Below are 16460 nucleotides of genomic sequence, written 5' to 3' on the forward strand. Positions count from 1 at the left end.
TGTGCCCTCGTCATTTTAAAGCTGGCAAAGCATGAGGTGTCTCTTGCAAAAGCTACATAACTGCAGATATGGAAAATGAATATTTTAAAATGGAAGATAGTTTTTGTTAAGATTTTACAGCAGCCAGTGCTGAATGCCTGTAAACCTCTGCCTGGCATTCAATTTTGTATGTGCATGTGCTCTTGTAATTTCCTAACATTATACCTCGCTTTATTATGTGTTGCTTGGGGTTTTTTTAACAAAATTCTCCAGTTTCAGTGTCCATAGGAAGGTGCAGAGCTCTGTTTTCCATTTCAAGAGTAATTTTCCTCTTTAACTTGCAGATTCGAACACGAGCCATCTCGGCCAAAACCATGACCTTGGTGAGCCCACTGCAGCTCCTTCTCTTTGCTTCCAAGAAAGTCCTGTCAGATGGGGAGCTCATTCTGGTGGATGACTGGTATGGATCTGCTTGGTGCTCAGAATCATGGAGTGGTTTGGGTTGGAAAGGACAAAGCTCATCCAGTTCTGACCCCCTGACTGAGGAGAAGTGCCGCTAACACAGACCAAATGTCTGTAGAACAGGGATCCCAGAGCAAACTGTGCACCACAGGTGTGTTGGGAAGGCATCACCTTTCCTTCCTGTGAAGAAGGGATAGGTTACTTTGAGTCTCCTGTTTCATGCAGATTATCTGCTTAAACTGAAGACAGGACAAGGAAGTTTCCATTAAAAACTGCTGGTTTTTTCCTCTTTAACTGAAAGGTGAAAGGCACTATGTGTTTTGGATGTCCTCCTCAGGCGAAGGCTGAGGAAACCTTGTTTTCAAGGCACAGAAACACAGCTTGAGGAGAGAAACGTCTCTGGCCATGTAAATTTTATGGCCATCGTCAAAAAATAACATCTGGATGGGGTTGTGGTTTGGTTTTTTTTGTTTGTTTTTTGTTTTTTTTTTGGTTTTTTTTTGTTCTTTCTTTCTTTTACCCTCTAGTCAGTAAAAGAGAGGCAGAGAAATCCTTAAGCTTAATTTACTAGCAGTTTGAGGGTGGGATCTGGGATCTTTCAAAATCTTGAAGCCTCATGTTTTCAGTTTACTTCATATTTTTGTATCTTGCTGTTTTGATGCAAGAGGTTACATGCTGAATTTATCCCAGTATAGAATGATAGAATCACATAATGTTTTGGGTTGAAAAGAACTTTAAAGTTCATCTCAGGTCCAAACTCTGTTCAGCCTTGGACACTCCTAGGGATGGGGCAGCCACAGCTTCTCTGGAAACCTGTGCTAGGGCGCTCACAACCCTTACAAGGAAAAATTTCTTCCCAATATCCCATCTAACCCAGCCCTCCATCAGTTTAAAAGAATTCCCCCTTGTCTATCACCATCTGCCTGTATCTCCTTTTGAAAGCCCTCGTTAGGCAGTGGAAGGGGGTCTAAGGCCTCCCTGGAGCCTTTCTTTCTCAAGGCTGAACACCCCCAGCTCTCCCAGCCTATCTCCAGAGCAGAGGAGTTTCAGTCCTCAGAGCATTTTTATGGCCCTTTGTAAAATTTCAAGAGCAAATTTAACCAGAAGAATAGTTATGTTTTAACAATGCCAAATTTTAGGGATCTTTCAAATTTGCCTCCTGAATTTCTCACCCCTTCAGTGACAAATTAGAACCTCAGAGATGAGAATGTAAGTCTGTGGCTCAATGAAAAGCCTCTCTGCAGAACCTCTTCCTTGCCAGGTGCTCCCCTGGCAGCCGTGGCAGCTCTAACAGCCTCTTTGTGCCGCAGGATCAAGCTGAAGATGCCGCACGCGGCGGCCGCCTGCATCACCGCTCTGCGCGCCGCCATGGAGGCCCTGGTGGTGGAAGTGACCAAAGAGCCTGGCATCATCCGGCAGCTGGACCCCGCCCAAGAGCGCATGCTGAACGTCATCCGCCAGCTGTCCCGGCCAGCGGCGGCGGGGATGGCACTCATGGCCACCAGCACCAGGTGAGAGCCCCAGCTCGGAGCTGAGGATGGGGACTTCAGGCTCTGGTCTCAGTGCCAGTGAGGATGGGGACTTCAGGCTTTGGTCTCAGTGCCAGTGAGGATGGGGACTTCAGGCTCTGGTCTCAGTGCCAGTGAGGATGGGGACTTCAGGCTCTGGTCTCAGTGCCAGTGAGGATGGGGACTTCAGGCTCTGGTCTCAGTGCCAGTGAGGATGGGGACTTCAGGCTTTGGTCTCAGTGCCAGTGAGGATGGGGACTTCAGGCTCTGGTTTCAGTGCCCGTGCTCTGAGCATGTGTGAAATGCTTGCACTCAAAGCTTATGCAGAGACATCACTGCCTGTTTGCACAAGGACTCACAACTCTCAGGAATAAAAACTGTCATCCTCTCTTCCAAAACACAAACCACAAATTATCTTTTAAAGAAAAGATAATCCATATTTATTTTGGGCCAGCCTTTTCCTGGAAAGAAAACACATATTTGGCCAGGCTTGCACCCCTCTATTGCCCCTTATTTCCATCCCTTGCTTCTGAAGCAAAGGAAACTTTTCTGAAGTGGAAAAGGTGTAAAAGCGCAACTGTAGTTCAACCATCGTATTGCGTTCACAGAAAATCGAGGTGGCTTAGCTGAGGATCGTGCTGTTTCCCATCTTTTAGAGATGCAGTTTGTAGGATTGCCTCAAGTGTACGGTGTTGTCCTTGGCCAGGTTTGGGGACGGTCCCCGCCCGCCCAAGATGGCGCGCTACGACAACGGCGGTGGCCTTCGAGGCTGGGGAGGTTACGCGCACGGCTCCGGCCACAGGGGCAGAGGCTACGGTGGCTACTCCAGCTGGCACTCGGCAGGAAGAGGATACCCAGGTAGTCCTGGGGGAGGCTATGGAGCTGGGGGTGGCTGCCGAGGAGGAGGCGGATACCGAGGAGCAGGCAGGGGCTACCGAGGAGGCTATCGGGACATGGGCAGGGGAGGGTGGTAGTGATAGTTCAGTGGAGTCTTTCCACTTCAACAAGTGTGTTTCCTTCCCAAATTCCTTTCTTCCTCTTCCCAGTTTGTATGCCTTTTTTGGTTCCTTAGTACAAGTACAGCTCTGTAATATATCATGCCCTTAGGGAATTTCCTGCAAGTTGTATTATTTTTAATAAAGAGTTTGTTTCTGAAGACTTGCATGCCATACCTTTGATTTTGTGTTTGGATTTGAATTTTGAAGGCTTCTGTTGCTAATTGTCATTATTGGAGACTCAGGGCGTTCTGAGGAAACCTTTTCAGTGTCAAAGACTATTTCCTGCCAAACAGATTCCAAACATCATCTTAGGCTCAGTGGGGATTCACTTCATTGTCTAACAAGCTGTGCAGACAGTCTTTGCTGCAGTGGTTTTCTAACCATGCCAGGCAGCACTAGGTTCCTTTGCAGCCAGCCTCCTGCATGCTGTGTGACCCTCCATGGTGAGTTGTTTGGGTGATCCAGATCATGCAGGAACATGGAATACTTTTTCCAAGACTGATGTGATGCTGCTGGTCTCTGCAGAACCTGGAGTAATCTCTGAAGCATGAATTGCTCCTTTCATCCAAGACAGTGTTCACTCTTCCCAAACTGCCAGGCTTCACTCCTCCACATCTGTGTGGAAGAGGACAGTTCTTTAATGGGAACACACTGGATTCCAGACACTGGAAGCTCAGCTGGCTGCCTGGTGCTCACAGAAGTGTATTGACACAGAGGGGGTAAAAAGCCTTCCAGCCCTGTTCTGGTGCCAAGTCTGACAAAATTAACCTCCCCTCTAATGCCACTGCAGAAACAGTAATTATTTGTGCCTGCTGGGGTGTGGAAGATAGTGGTGGTTGCATAGCAAGTTCCAACATTTTTTGTGTTCTCATGAAGAGTTCTTAAAAACTAAGTAAGGGCAAAGCAGTCCTTCTTTAATCCAGCTCTGAATTATAGAGGATAGCTATTCATGTCCAAATTTAATTTACTGTGGAGCCTGTATTATCTCCTGCATGCTCTGCTGCAGTAAACCCGACACTTCCTTCTGCTGATGCAGACTTTTCTCTAGGTTCAAGAATGAATGAATGAAGAATTGTCACTCCATGCCACTGTTACAAAAAACATAGTTATTTTTCTTTTCCAGTGTGAGCCAGGAACAACCGATGGGGGAGTCAGCAGGGATGGACATTGGAAGATGTGCTATAGCATTAGCCACCTTCCCTTTGCACATTGGTAGTCACTGCATCCAGAAAAAACTGCTTTCCTTGGCTTGCCCTTCACACATGGTGTTCTCAGTCGTGTTACTAGCACCAAACTGGAAGCATGAAGCAGAAGTCCAGTGGTTTTAAAGATAGCTCTACTTAATTTTAGTAGCACACTCACAAATCTGGACTGTGATCTAGTATCTTTAAAGCTTTCTCATTTCTTCTGGCTGTTACTGGTCAGCATTTAAACAGGAGGCAAGAGATGGGTGCAAGGTGAGGAAGTAGAATAGGATACCAAGGATTATTAAGTATATGTACAATATTCTACAATACTAGCAGAAATGCTTTTACTAGGGTATTAGATGTTAAGTCCTAGCTAAAGAAATTCCCTTTTTAGAGTGAAGTTGATCTTTCTCTGGTGAATTTATGAAATTGTTTCTAATTTGTAACTGTAAAGCTATTATTTACTATTACTGGGAAGAAAAGATTAAAAAATGTTACCATTAATATCCTACTGGTTGTCCTGGGAGGTCTTGCTGATTCTGGTACAGAGGCAGTGGTGAATTTTGTTGCTCCCCAAGACATCTGTGTGTCTTGGGCACAGCTCACCACCCTGTTCATTCACATAAAGATCTAATTTGTGTGATCCTTGGGGTGTCCTGTGCAAGGCCAGGAATTTGGCTCAGTGATCATTGTGGGTTCCTTCCAACTCAGGATACTCTATGATTCTAATTTCATGTTGCTTTCAAGGACTGGCAAAAAAAGTTAATGAGCTCTTAAGGGAACAGCCCGGTGTTGAAAAAAGTGAAAGTGTGGCTGGGAGGTCAGCTGCTGGTTGTGAAGGGAGAAGGAGCCATGGACTTCTTAGCATCTACAAATGACAGCTTATGGCTTTATTTATGTGCTTAGTGCTTTACGCATTAAGGAGTGTTGAACATGAAAGTACTGCTTAACAACATTCAGTCTGGTTTTTAGTATCTAATCCATCATGGCCAGTTAAGTGGGGAAGCAATAATCCTTGCCTGCACTTGATGAATGGCACAGTCTAAACAAGGATTGACATGCTAATGAGGAGCTTAAGCAGCCGGGATACAGAAAACCGAAAATTAACCTGAAATGACATGTACGTTTTCCCAGTAAAGACAGAGCCAGCAGTGAGTTTCCTGTGCAGTGCATGGATCTGTGCTCTGCTTCAAAAAGCCAGAGTGTCAGAGCACTCATGGGTCTTGAGCAGCATATTGAATTACTGAAATTCAAGAAGAAAGAACTGCCTGAGCCACGGTGCCATCGAATGCTCTCTGCTGCACCCACCTGAGGCACCTTGGGTTTGTATATCACATATATCAAATATTTTTGGCTTTTGATATCACAGAGTTCTTATAAGAGGATTTGGAAACACTAATTTCTTCTGTTTTTCAGTTCCAAGTGGAAAAGGAGAAAAGCAATATTAACAATAGCCTCACAACCATAATATGAAGGATAACACTTGACAGTTACTTGAATTTTTATCTTGAAAATCAGAATTGCAACTCACTAACTGATCTATTTTTGTTGCCTCCAAATCAAAAGAGTGAGGAGTGCCAGAGGAAAGCTAATGTCATGAGTACAACTTGACCAAGGTGAGTGGCTTAGCATGAAAGATCATGAGACTTTATTTATGTCTGAAAGCCATACATTTGAGACAACCCCTCCAAATCTGGAACTGCTCTGCTCACCTGCAGCTTTGATGGGAAAAGTTCTGGAAATGGCTGCCTGGAAGCAGTTTGTCAGTTCAAACATTGTCTGTCATAAACAGGTTACTTGTTATCTAATCTATGATTCTAATTTCATGTTGCTTTCAAGAACTGGTAAAAAAGTTAATGGTAGTTAATATTATTTGATATTAATGTTAGTATCTGTCATTTGAAACATATTTGTCACTGAATTCCTGTTCTCTGTATTCCAGCAGCAGTATTTTTTGCCTAGGCAGTAGCTAACAAGCTTTCCTCTGGTGTTTATTTTCTCATTGCAAGTTTTTCATCCCATTAAAAGCCCTGGGGAACTTAACAGTTCTCTATCATTTGCTGAGAGCCATTAATCAGGACTGTGTTGAGCTATGGTTCATGAAGGTAAATTAGAAGAGAACATAATACCAAGGCCCAATAATAATGTGTTTAGTTAACAGGGATAGGTTTACAGCCTCACATTCCCCTGGGAAAATGACCTCATGGTCTCCACTGTACCACTTAATAAAGCCACGTTCAAATTATGTTACAGAAATGGAGGGTCTGTAGGAAAATCTTTCACCTCACAGAGTTGAGTACGACTTCCTATGTTTGAGCAACTAAAAAAAAAAAAAAAAGAAAAAAATAAAGTTTCCAATTTAAGAGCAATCTGTAAATCTGCCCCACCCTGTTTCCTGTAGTCAGTCCCTTTTGCCAAGCGGTTTTAGATACCAGGACTGTTATTATAGAATTCCAAGTTTTCCTCCTGCCATCTGCCAAGAGATGTTCACAAAGACTATATTGGAAAACACATGGAGAACTAGTTTTTTCCCCATAACTACTGGTTTCATGCACATCTCAACTCCTAACCTATAGTCAGTGCCTGATGTGTATTTCCTCACTTTTCCTCTTACTTTCCTAAAGGAATTAATAGCCATCTGGATGTTTTGGGAGAAAGGGGAGTAAGTAAGTAAGCTGCATCAGTGCATTTTCCAAAGAAGGCAAGTGCAGAAAATCTCCATTATGGTGAGCAGAAAGAATAATAATATCAATATATAAAGTCATGTGGATCTATTGCTATAATGATGCCCCAAAATTCCTGCCTATGGATGGAGAACAGAAAGCCAAAGGTCCAGTCATAAATCATAGAATCACAGAGTGGTTTAGGTTGGAAGGGACCTTAAAGATCATTCCGTTCTACCCCTCTGCCATGGGCATGGGCACCTTCCATGACCAGCAGAACAGTCAGTTGCACACAAAATAAGCAAAACTCTCTTAAAGAGAAGAATTTGAGATGCAGTCACATTATTAGCTGTTCCAAGGCATCTCCCAAATACACCCCTGCAGAGATAAAGCTGAAGGAAGTGAGAACCTGCAAGCTCTCTGCAAAGCCCACTGCGGAAGCAGAAGGAAAGGCCTACTAAACTCATAATACAAAAATTAGGCACAGCAAACTGCCTGGTTTTGCTCTTAGGAGAAGCCAAATGAGAAGTTTTCTAGTATGTCCCTGAATGTGAGACAACTTTAGACTTCTAGATATTTATAATCTCCTGGAATGCTCCCATGCTTATAAACAAAGAAACCCAGAAGCCCCGGAGCTTGCATGGATTTATGCAGGAAAGGCAGCATGTGTATTTTCAGACAAAAGTTTTCAAGTGTTACAGGTCTTGAGACCTTCTCAAACTGAATCACCAGTCTCTCACTGGACAGAACAACCCCATATTAATGAACTAAATTTTGCTAATTCTCTAGTTTGTAATGTGAACCTCACAAAGCCAGGAGAGGGCTTTGAATCACTGACTCTTATGCAAACCACTCAAGCCTCCAAGCTGCTTGGATCACGGGGAGAGCAGATGAGCAGCAGCGCAGGTGTTTACTCTTTGACCTTTTACAGCTGCCATAAAATGGTTCATCCCCCTCCCTTATGGCTAGTGCAGACATTTGCTTTGGCCAGTGGAGCTGGCAGGCTGCTCACAGGAAGCTCAGCAATGCTTCTGGAATGGAATTTGGCTTTGCTCATCCTTCGGGTGTGGCAGCAGTCTGCCACAGGAGGAGAGAGAAGGAAGAAGGGGTAAAAAATACCACCCCTGTGTCTATGGAGACCAGTTCTGTGCAGTCATATGGGAGAGATGCTCCTGTATGAGCCCAGCAGCAGCACAGTGGCTCTGCTGTGCTGGTAAAGATGGGCAATGAAGTAAAGAGGGGCTAAGCCATGCTGACCAAAAAGAACAGACCAAAAATAGACAGCGGTGGGTCAGCATCTTCATCTTGCACCAATCTTGCCCACAGCAGAGACCAACAGTACCTTTCCAAGGGCTTGCTAAGGAACTTGAAACTTTCCTATGCCAGGAGAGGCACTGGAGAGGCTGTCAGCCTCAGGGACTTCTCTAGTGCATCAATTATAGAAGATACCTTTGTTATATGAACGAAGATAACTTTGCTTCCAAAGACTTTTCCTTGTTTTCAAATAGGAGTGCCCATGGTAATGGTTCACAAAGCATCTACACCAGGACATGGATAGCAGGTAAAAGTTGAGTGTGCAACACACATTGAACTTGGTTTGCTATAAATTAGGATAAATCATGCAGAAAGATATTTCTCTGCACATGCTAATGGCCTCTAAGGATCATAGTCATCACCAGACAATGGGAGAATCAGAGCAAGTCTCTATATCAGTTTGTTCCCAAAACACCAACACCTCTCCATTAAACAGGTGAGTAGAGGGTTCTGTAGGGGCCTCATCTGCCCTGCTGTGAGGTTGTGCAATTTTTTAAGCTGGCTGTAACACATAACAGAGAGAGAAAAACAAAGCCAAACCCTGAGCAGAAACAGCTTACAAGTTGCAGGCTGCTGTTTGATAATCTTTATTCAAAGGGTGCAGCACCAATGAGCAAAACAAATCAATAGCTGAATGTGAAAGCATTTTCAGGTTTGCAGACTCTCAAGACCTTCAGATTAAGATTTCTTCTTCCTTCACTCAGGACAAAGTCCAAGAATAATTTTTTCAAAACTCAGAACCTCTTCTGTGAGTGTTCGCAGTCACATGCACTCAACAAAGTTTTATAACAATTTAGTAGTTTTGGTTTTTCCCCCAGATAAACATCTCTGGGATTCAGACTGATTGTGTCACCTTAAGTGACTGTAAAATCACTTCAAACTGTCACTTTAAATTTATCACTGGGACAAAGCCAATGTTACAACAAGCTTTATCTCCCTGAATAGCTCTCAATCATGAGAGCCATCAGAATCCATGCCAATGTTGCCTACTTGATATTTTTGACCAAAAAGATATTTTAAAATGTCCTGTCAGCTCTGGAGATAAATTGCTATAGCCTTAAAAACGACATACACAGAGAATAGTAAAGCAACATGGAGCAATGCCTGTGGAATAAAAAGAGCAAGGTGGGAAGAAGACACACAGCTGGAGTGAGGAGACTAAGGTCAGAGATTTCTGTACAGCCAAGACTGTATTATCTGTCTACAAGCTGATAGATATTTCTGTGTGAGGTCAACTGAGCCAGAGAAGTTTCTGAGCAATGTGACATTAACATTTCCAGGCATATGAAGAACCAGAGAGATGGACATAGCTGTATGATCTTGTGATTCAGCTCACAAAGCTACTTAAATGAATGGTCTGTAATGTAAAGCAAAAATCAGCTCTTGTGAGAACAGCATCTTATCCTTCTGCAGTTCTTTCCAGGCAGAATACTTGCCCAGACTCAAAAGTATGAAAAAATACACATGAAAAAGAAAGGCTACATCAGGTAGCCATACTAACTAACATCTAGAAGTGGACAACAAAGAGCATTGAAGCTGTCCCAAATGCTGCTTTCAGCAAAATGGGGGAGAAGCTGAATATTTCTGTGGATTTGTAAAGCCCTCAAACAAGGGTATAAAGTTAATACAATTGTTATGTGGTGGTGTCAGCTAAATCAATAACATTCAATATGGCAGCCTTCCCTGCTCATGGGCACATCTGGGGAAATTGCTTAATTTTAACTATAGGAAAATGCAGGACAAACACATACAAAGTTTCCAATATGATTTTGGAGCTTTGGGAGTTGCACCGAAGCATTGGTGGCAATGGTATGGTATCTACTACTGCATAGAGATGTTCATGTTCTGGAGCCTTTTTGTTTTCTTAACCTTTGAAGTCAAACAGTTCAGGTGGCAAAAATTTGGTTGCCACAAACCACTGGCTGACGGGGAGGTGTGAAATGTGTTTTGAGAATTACTCAAGTCAAAAAGTAGTCCAACAAAAACTACATTCTAGGTTAAAAAAACACTGGGCAGTCACAGTGAGACGCTATTTTAAAGAGCCTTCTGTGATTTAAAATAGTATCTAAATCTCCAATGTTGATTCAATGCTACTTAAAATACCTTTCACTGACAGGAATCTGAATCTTTGTGAGAAAACAGGAGCAGAAGAGATTGACAGTGTCATTCTAGAAAGATGTAGGTTCTCCTCTGCAACCTCCCCTGGTGTTTATTGTAAGTTAACTCTATCACAAACAATTACAATTAATTGTTGAATAAGTCAACATGCTAAATCTTGATTTTGCTTCATGTGATTTTAAAATAACAGGCTTATAGCTGGAGGAAATTTACACTATCAAAGATGAGTGTTGCAGTTGATCTACTCAGAGAAATGCTTTTAATACAATAAATATACTGCTTTTAATATAATTAAACACACGATGTAAAAGTTTTCCAGAGCTTCAAAATGGAAGAAATTAATAGCAGTTCCAGAAGGTACAGATTTCCTCTTCTTTAAAGATCTGACAAGTAAAGAACAGGATACAGGGTACAGAATTTCCTATCCCTTTAAAACCACTCCATTTTGCTGAACACTTGACTTTGTTCCTCTGATATTTCCATGAACTGAGTGTCAGGGATGAAAATGTGGGAAGTATGCTGAGGTTCCCAGTGCAGCCTACAGCTATTAAAACTGTGTTTTTTCTTGCCTACTGAGTTCTTATTTTAATAATAATAATAATAATTTTTTAAATCTTCTCCTTAGGTAGTTTGCTAGTGGAACTTAAAAAAAAAAAAGAGACTTCATCAGGAAACAGTCTATTTATAAAGTATTTTATACATTTTCCCATTGTTTGTGGTATGCAGTGATGAGTTTAAAAATATCATTTCCTTTCCAACAATCTTGATTTTCCTCTTTGCTTTGATGATCTGTAAGTAGCCGTGTGTTTAAACAGCATTTTGCATACCTCAAACCAGCAGGAAAAATCCTCTTATTATTAAAAAAATTATGGGTACAGAATAAACAGGGATTCAGTTCCTTCCAATGAATGAGGTTCCAACACTCTGCCTTATGGGTCAGGATTAATTGTAAATTAAATGCTTTCTTTTATTTTGCACATGCAATTTATATCAAAGCCACTGTAGATCTTTCACAGTGACTCTGTTTGATTGAATAGCAGTTTGACATGGGGATGGTATTGATGTTAAGAATAAGCTTTCATTGTTCTTGCAAGCATCTACCTAAGGATGGCTGAGTTAGAAACATCTAAAAATTGCAGTTCATGTATGCTCTGTAGCTTTGCAAAGACTCTGTAGAGATAATAGCTATATTTTCAGAAGATTCTGTTCATTCCAAGTAATTTTTTCTTTCATTTTGGTTCTTGGCTACAGAGACCAGACAGATTTTTCCCTCAATGGCTTCTTTTGTCTATTTAGTCTTCGGTGGCAGGGGGGCTTTGAGTTCAGAGAATGTCTCTGCTGTCCTCTCAACTGGTAATTGTCTGACCATCAACAGAGCGATGCAGGGGAGGCATAGTGAGCCGGGAGTACCAAGACTAGAACTGGGACATGCTGACAGACCAAGAGCAAGCCCAAAGAGCTGCCCAAAAGCAGCCCTCTAGGTCAGATTCCTTGAAGCTGCTCACCCTTCACTGTATTCTTCCTGTCATACGTCAGGGAAGCAGCTCTGCTTTAAGTCTGTGTGGGAGCAGAGACAAATTATTGAGATACGTGGGGAGGGACAAGCAGCTGGCGGAGATCAGTTATCTCCAGATCCCAAAATTCCCAGCCTCCAGGTGGACATCCAGGTTTAACTCTTCTGGCAGAACAGCAAACCAGACTGCAGCCTGCTTGTCAAGACAAACTATTTATTTAGCAGGAGAAACAGGAGCTCTGCTCATTCAAAATCCGTCATAGAAAAGACTGGGTTTCTCAATCGACTGTCAGAGAAGCACAGGGTGGTTTCAGTTGGAAAAGAACTTCAAGGTCATCTAGTCCAACCCCTCTGCAGTGAGGAAGGACAGAGTCCACTGGATCAAATGTTTCAGAGCCCTGTCCAAACTGACCTTGAATGTCTCCTTGAATGGCTTCTCTATTAGACGGTTGAGCTGACCTTGGCAAAGGCTGAGAGAGACCTTAGGCAAAGAGCATTACAGGCATTACAGGTTTTTTACAGGAAAAAGAAATATCTAAAAGAAGATGGAGTTCCTCAGAGATTATTGCTTTTTTCTTTTGTTTTTGAAAAGCAAAGAAAAGTTCATGAAAACTAGGCTTAAAGAACATTAGACTGCAAAGGTGAGCTCTTGTCATGAGGGAGACACCTGAACCAAGGTTGCTCTCAAGAGTCATCATATATGAAGAAACAAAGGGTTTTACAAATGATAGAACATCACAATTCACTGGTAATGAAATTATGGCAAGACTGATTGGCAGATGATGCCATGAAAAGACAGGCTGTGACCATAAAGAACTGGGATGAAAGTTGCACCCCTGTCTTACCTTGGCAAAAGCAGTTAGCCAGCTTTCTGTTGAAACAATCTTGGGAATTCTGCTGGAAAGCCAGGAAGTAGTTAAACAACTTCATTGTGGCCATGCACGCTGCATGGTGAGATTCCCATGACCACCTCCAATACACACACTGCTTTCTGGGATGCATTTTATCAGGCTTGGAAGATAGCTTCACTGAGAATGTTTTGGTGTAGTGTAAACAGGCCCAGCTCATGCATTCGAAGGATTTGTGTAGCCAAGCAAGTTGGGGAAGAACAGGGCTCAGGCATTATCCAAATGGATTAGGGTGAGTCCTGCTCTTTACAAAGCAAACTTCATTAGCATGTTGGAAACCTAAATATTGCTGGAATTTTTTGGTGGCAGAGAATCCATCAGCAGACCCTGTAGTGCAAGGATGATGGTGGCTAAATTCTCAGAGAATTCAGTATCTCTGTACTGTAAATTTAGTCCCATACAGAAATGAATCTAATCAATTCCCCTGGTGCCCTTTCATCCATGCAGTGCTGGTGTACTGTGTGAGAATGGAGTGAGAAGGGAAGGGAAAAGAAATGCTGAGGAACATCTCTTCTCCAAGAGATCCATTGGCTGTTTCAAGGCTGAACACACCTCTCCATGCACGTCTCTTTGTCCATGGGAAAGGTGTGGGACAGGCAAGGGGAAAGCTCGGAGAGGGGATGGGAGTAAAGTTTGGGCTGGCTCCTGATGTTACTGCCATGGTCTAATGTAGATTGCAAGATGTGTTTGATTAAATTCCACACGGGTACATGGCAGAATAAAAGCAGGGAGTAAAGATAAAATATACAAATCTTATCTGCTAGGAATAAAAGATTACAAATTCAATTTGTATACATGAAAGTAGTTAAAAGGATGAGCTGTGTTTGAATCCACCGTAGGAAGATGGAAAGCTGCACAGGCCTTTCATGTTTTATTTTTGTTTTAGCACATTTTTTCCCAACATTACCAGTATTAAGAAGAAAAAAGGAAGCTACATCCCAGACCCACTTGAGAAAAGAGATAAAGTTATCCACTTACATCTTTCATTTCTCCAGGGTTTGCAGAAACTTGTAAAGAAGCAGCTCATGTGAACAGATTCAGAGATATATTTTTATTCACCTTTACAGCAACTACCCACAATTGCTGCACAAGATTATTTAAGGCATTCTGCAAAAGAGTGATGAAGAAAGTCAAACCTAAATAAACAAACCATTTTATGAAACACCTTCTGCTTTCATGGCTAATAGCTCTGTTTTTCAGTTCTATTAATAAGATTAGAGTAACTTTCTGCTTCCATAAAATAATGATGAGATATGAATATTTAGTAACTAGTATGGTTGTCTGACTTATTCTATATTTGTACTGATTGTGAATACCTCAGGCCATTTACCAAAAAAATTCATATTCCTTTCACACCTGTCTTTGATTGTGGAAGAATTTCTCCTAAGCAGGATAGCTTTAAGCCCTATTTTAATACAAAATTGTGTATCTCATGCATTGTGACATCAATCCTGTGCTATGTTAGTCCCCAGGGCACTGCTGGAGACTGCTGAGGGGTTTCTTTTTGCTGTAAGAGAAATTGAATTGTCACCCTGCCTTCCTGAGTTTTGAGTCTTCCTCACCAACTCTTTGGTTGATCTGCTGACTCACTTGCTTTCTTTTAAGTCTTTTTGGCTGTTTGTTGGCCAGGGGGTGGATGTCTGCTGTGATTACTGTTGTTTTTATTCGGTCTGCTGAGAAAAGTGCTGGGGCCAGCAGGAAGCCCCCTGCATGACAGAGAGCAGGGCAGGAAGCTGCTGGAAACTTCTTTTGGCCCAAACAGCCAGATTATGACAAATGACATTTCCTAAACTTGCTTGGGTGGCTCCTCCACTGGCTGATGACTCTATGAGGCTGATGGTGAGCATGGGGCTTTTCTGTCCTTCAGTTTCTAGTGTAAACTGACATCTGCTGGTAATGAAATGTTGGGGTGTACAACAGTTTTAATTTGGGGATCCTAAAACTATCTATTTACTTTTATTAGCAAAAGCAGGGTTTTGCTTTTTTCTCTGTGGATGTTACTTTTACCTGTTTTAATAATTAACAGATATGGAGCAACCAAGGTCTGCTATCACAGTCTGAAATTTCTAAGTTTTTCCTTAGCCTTTTCCTTTCCTATATGCACACATGTTGTCCTTGAACAAATGCTGATGCTAAATCAGTATGGGAAGAGTGAAAATTAAAATGAGTGGTGCTCTGTGACTCTTGTGAAAAACATTCTGGACCTCCTAAGCCCCAAATGGGCCAAATATCTTGGTGTGGTAGCACTTGTTTTGAGCTCCTGTAGAAGGACAGAGGCCAGCAGTGATCCTAATTAATTATTTCGGCTTGCTTGTGGGCACACATAACACTGTTGCAATTTTTTTTATCAAAAGGAAAGAAAACACTGATTTTCTTTTTCACCTCCTTTTTTTTTTTTTTTTTTCTTTCCAAAAAGGGGTCTATTCTAAGAGGGAGACCGCCAGCGCCAGCCTTGGAAGTTCTGGCCTTCTGAGAGCTGACAGAATTTCCTGTAGGAGTTGCCTTTACAAAAGCTGTTTCCTATCAGGTTTTTATGTTGCTTTTCCTTTTTTGCAATTCTTCTCTTTGTTCTTAGTCTCTCCCCACTTTTTCTCAATCATTTAACCCAATATGTATATGTCAAGAAAGAACTGAAGTTAGAACATACCCATTTAGACAGCTAACTTACAGTAACAATTAACTCACAGTCAATATGTGTGTCTGAGCCCAGCACAGTCATGAACCTTATCCACAAATACTCTTATTTTACAGCTGCTTAGCTGTAGGTGTTCATCCTATCAAATAGGATGTCACTTTCTTCCAGGCCACTTCTGCCACACAGGATGCCTCACTCTGCACCAGGTGTTGCCAGCTGTAACAATGTATTTACCAATGTTTTTTTTTATATTATTCACCCCGTAAGCATTGCAAAGTCACAGAAGTTCTCTAGGTTCTGTGCTTTTAAGGGGCAGTTATTTTACACAAGGATGCTTTTATTCTGCGTTGGGTTTAAGGGAATATGTCACAATGCTTTGATAGATTATTTCAGTAGGTAAAAAAGGAAAAGGAAAGCACAAATCCTGTCTTCACAGGGATCTGAGATTTAATTCTGGTTTCAACTGAATGAGTGTAGGTTTACTGAATGCAGTATAACTGCATCACTCAATCTCTCAGAGTGTTTTAAGGTGAAATTGCATGAAGAGTACGAACTGGATTTTGATGGCAAACAGTAAATATCAGCAAATATCTCTTTGTCAGGATTTGTTACAATCAGTACCATTAAAATGTCAGGGAGGGCTTTAAATAAACTGTGGAGCATGGTCCTGTGTAGGTACTTTAAAATGTTGCAAGTGAATAGTTAAAAAACCCAAGTAAGTTATTTGGTTTAGGTACTAAGACTGGCTATCTCTAAACCCAAGAATGTTGTGTGAAGCTGAATTTTTTCCATTATCTATGGCAACCTCCCGCATATGGACAGATGATCTCATTGCATCACTGATAGGGATTTGTGGCAACACCCTTTTATCCTGCTTGGAGTCCCTGCCCCCTTCTCACCTCTATCCTAATCCTTCCCTTCTTCCCTCAAGCTGTTCCATGTGCCTTCCTTGCTGCCTGTCCTGCTGTGTCCACTCTCAGCTGCAGGCACCAGCCAGGCTGTTGCTGAACCTGAGGAGCTCCATCTGCACGTTGTTTTCAGAGCTTCTGCCCTGATGGCATCAGCTCAGCGCTGCTTTCACAACAGAGGGCTTGTTTTCAGAAAAGGAGGAAAAGTGGGGGAAGCAACGGAAATCCAACTTTCCACTGGAGATGTGTCATCCCAGCCTGAACAAT

General features: G+C 42.1%; 1 protein-coding gene across 3 annotated transcripts in view; it reads left to right on the top strand.

Annotated features, from left to right (window-relative positions):
* DHX9 (DExH-box helicase 9) overlaps positions 1-4655 on the top strand; it is a 28219-nt gene extending 23564 nt beyond the window's left edge. Inside the window, exons 25-27 of one of the 3 annotated variants that reach the window (XM_038144529.1) lie at positions 324-439; positions 1752-1952; positions 2656-4643. In XM_038144529.1, the coding sequence (XP_038000457.1) occupies positions 324-439; positions 1752-1952; positions 2656-2923 (585 nt within the window). In that variant the 3' untranslated portion in view covers positions 2924-4643. Of the gene's footprint in view, positions 1-323; positions 440-1751 lie in introns of all 3 variants that reach the window. The other 2 variants (XM_038144526.1, XM_038144527.1) reach the window with 2 other exon arrangements.
* Positions 4656-16460: the final 11805 nt, after the last annotated feature.

This window comes from Motacilla alba, chromosome 8 (assembly GCF_015832195.1).
Source record: "Motacilla alba alba isolate MOTALB_02 chromosome 8, Motacilla_alba_V1.0_pri, whole genome shotgun sequence".
NCBI lineage: Eukaryota > Metazoa > Chordata > Aves > Passeriformes > Motacillidae > Motacilla > Motacilla alba.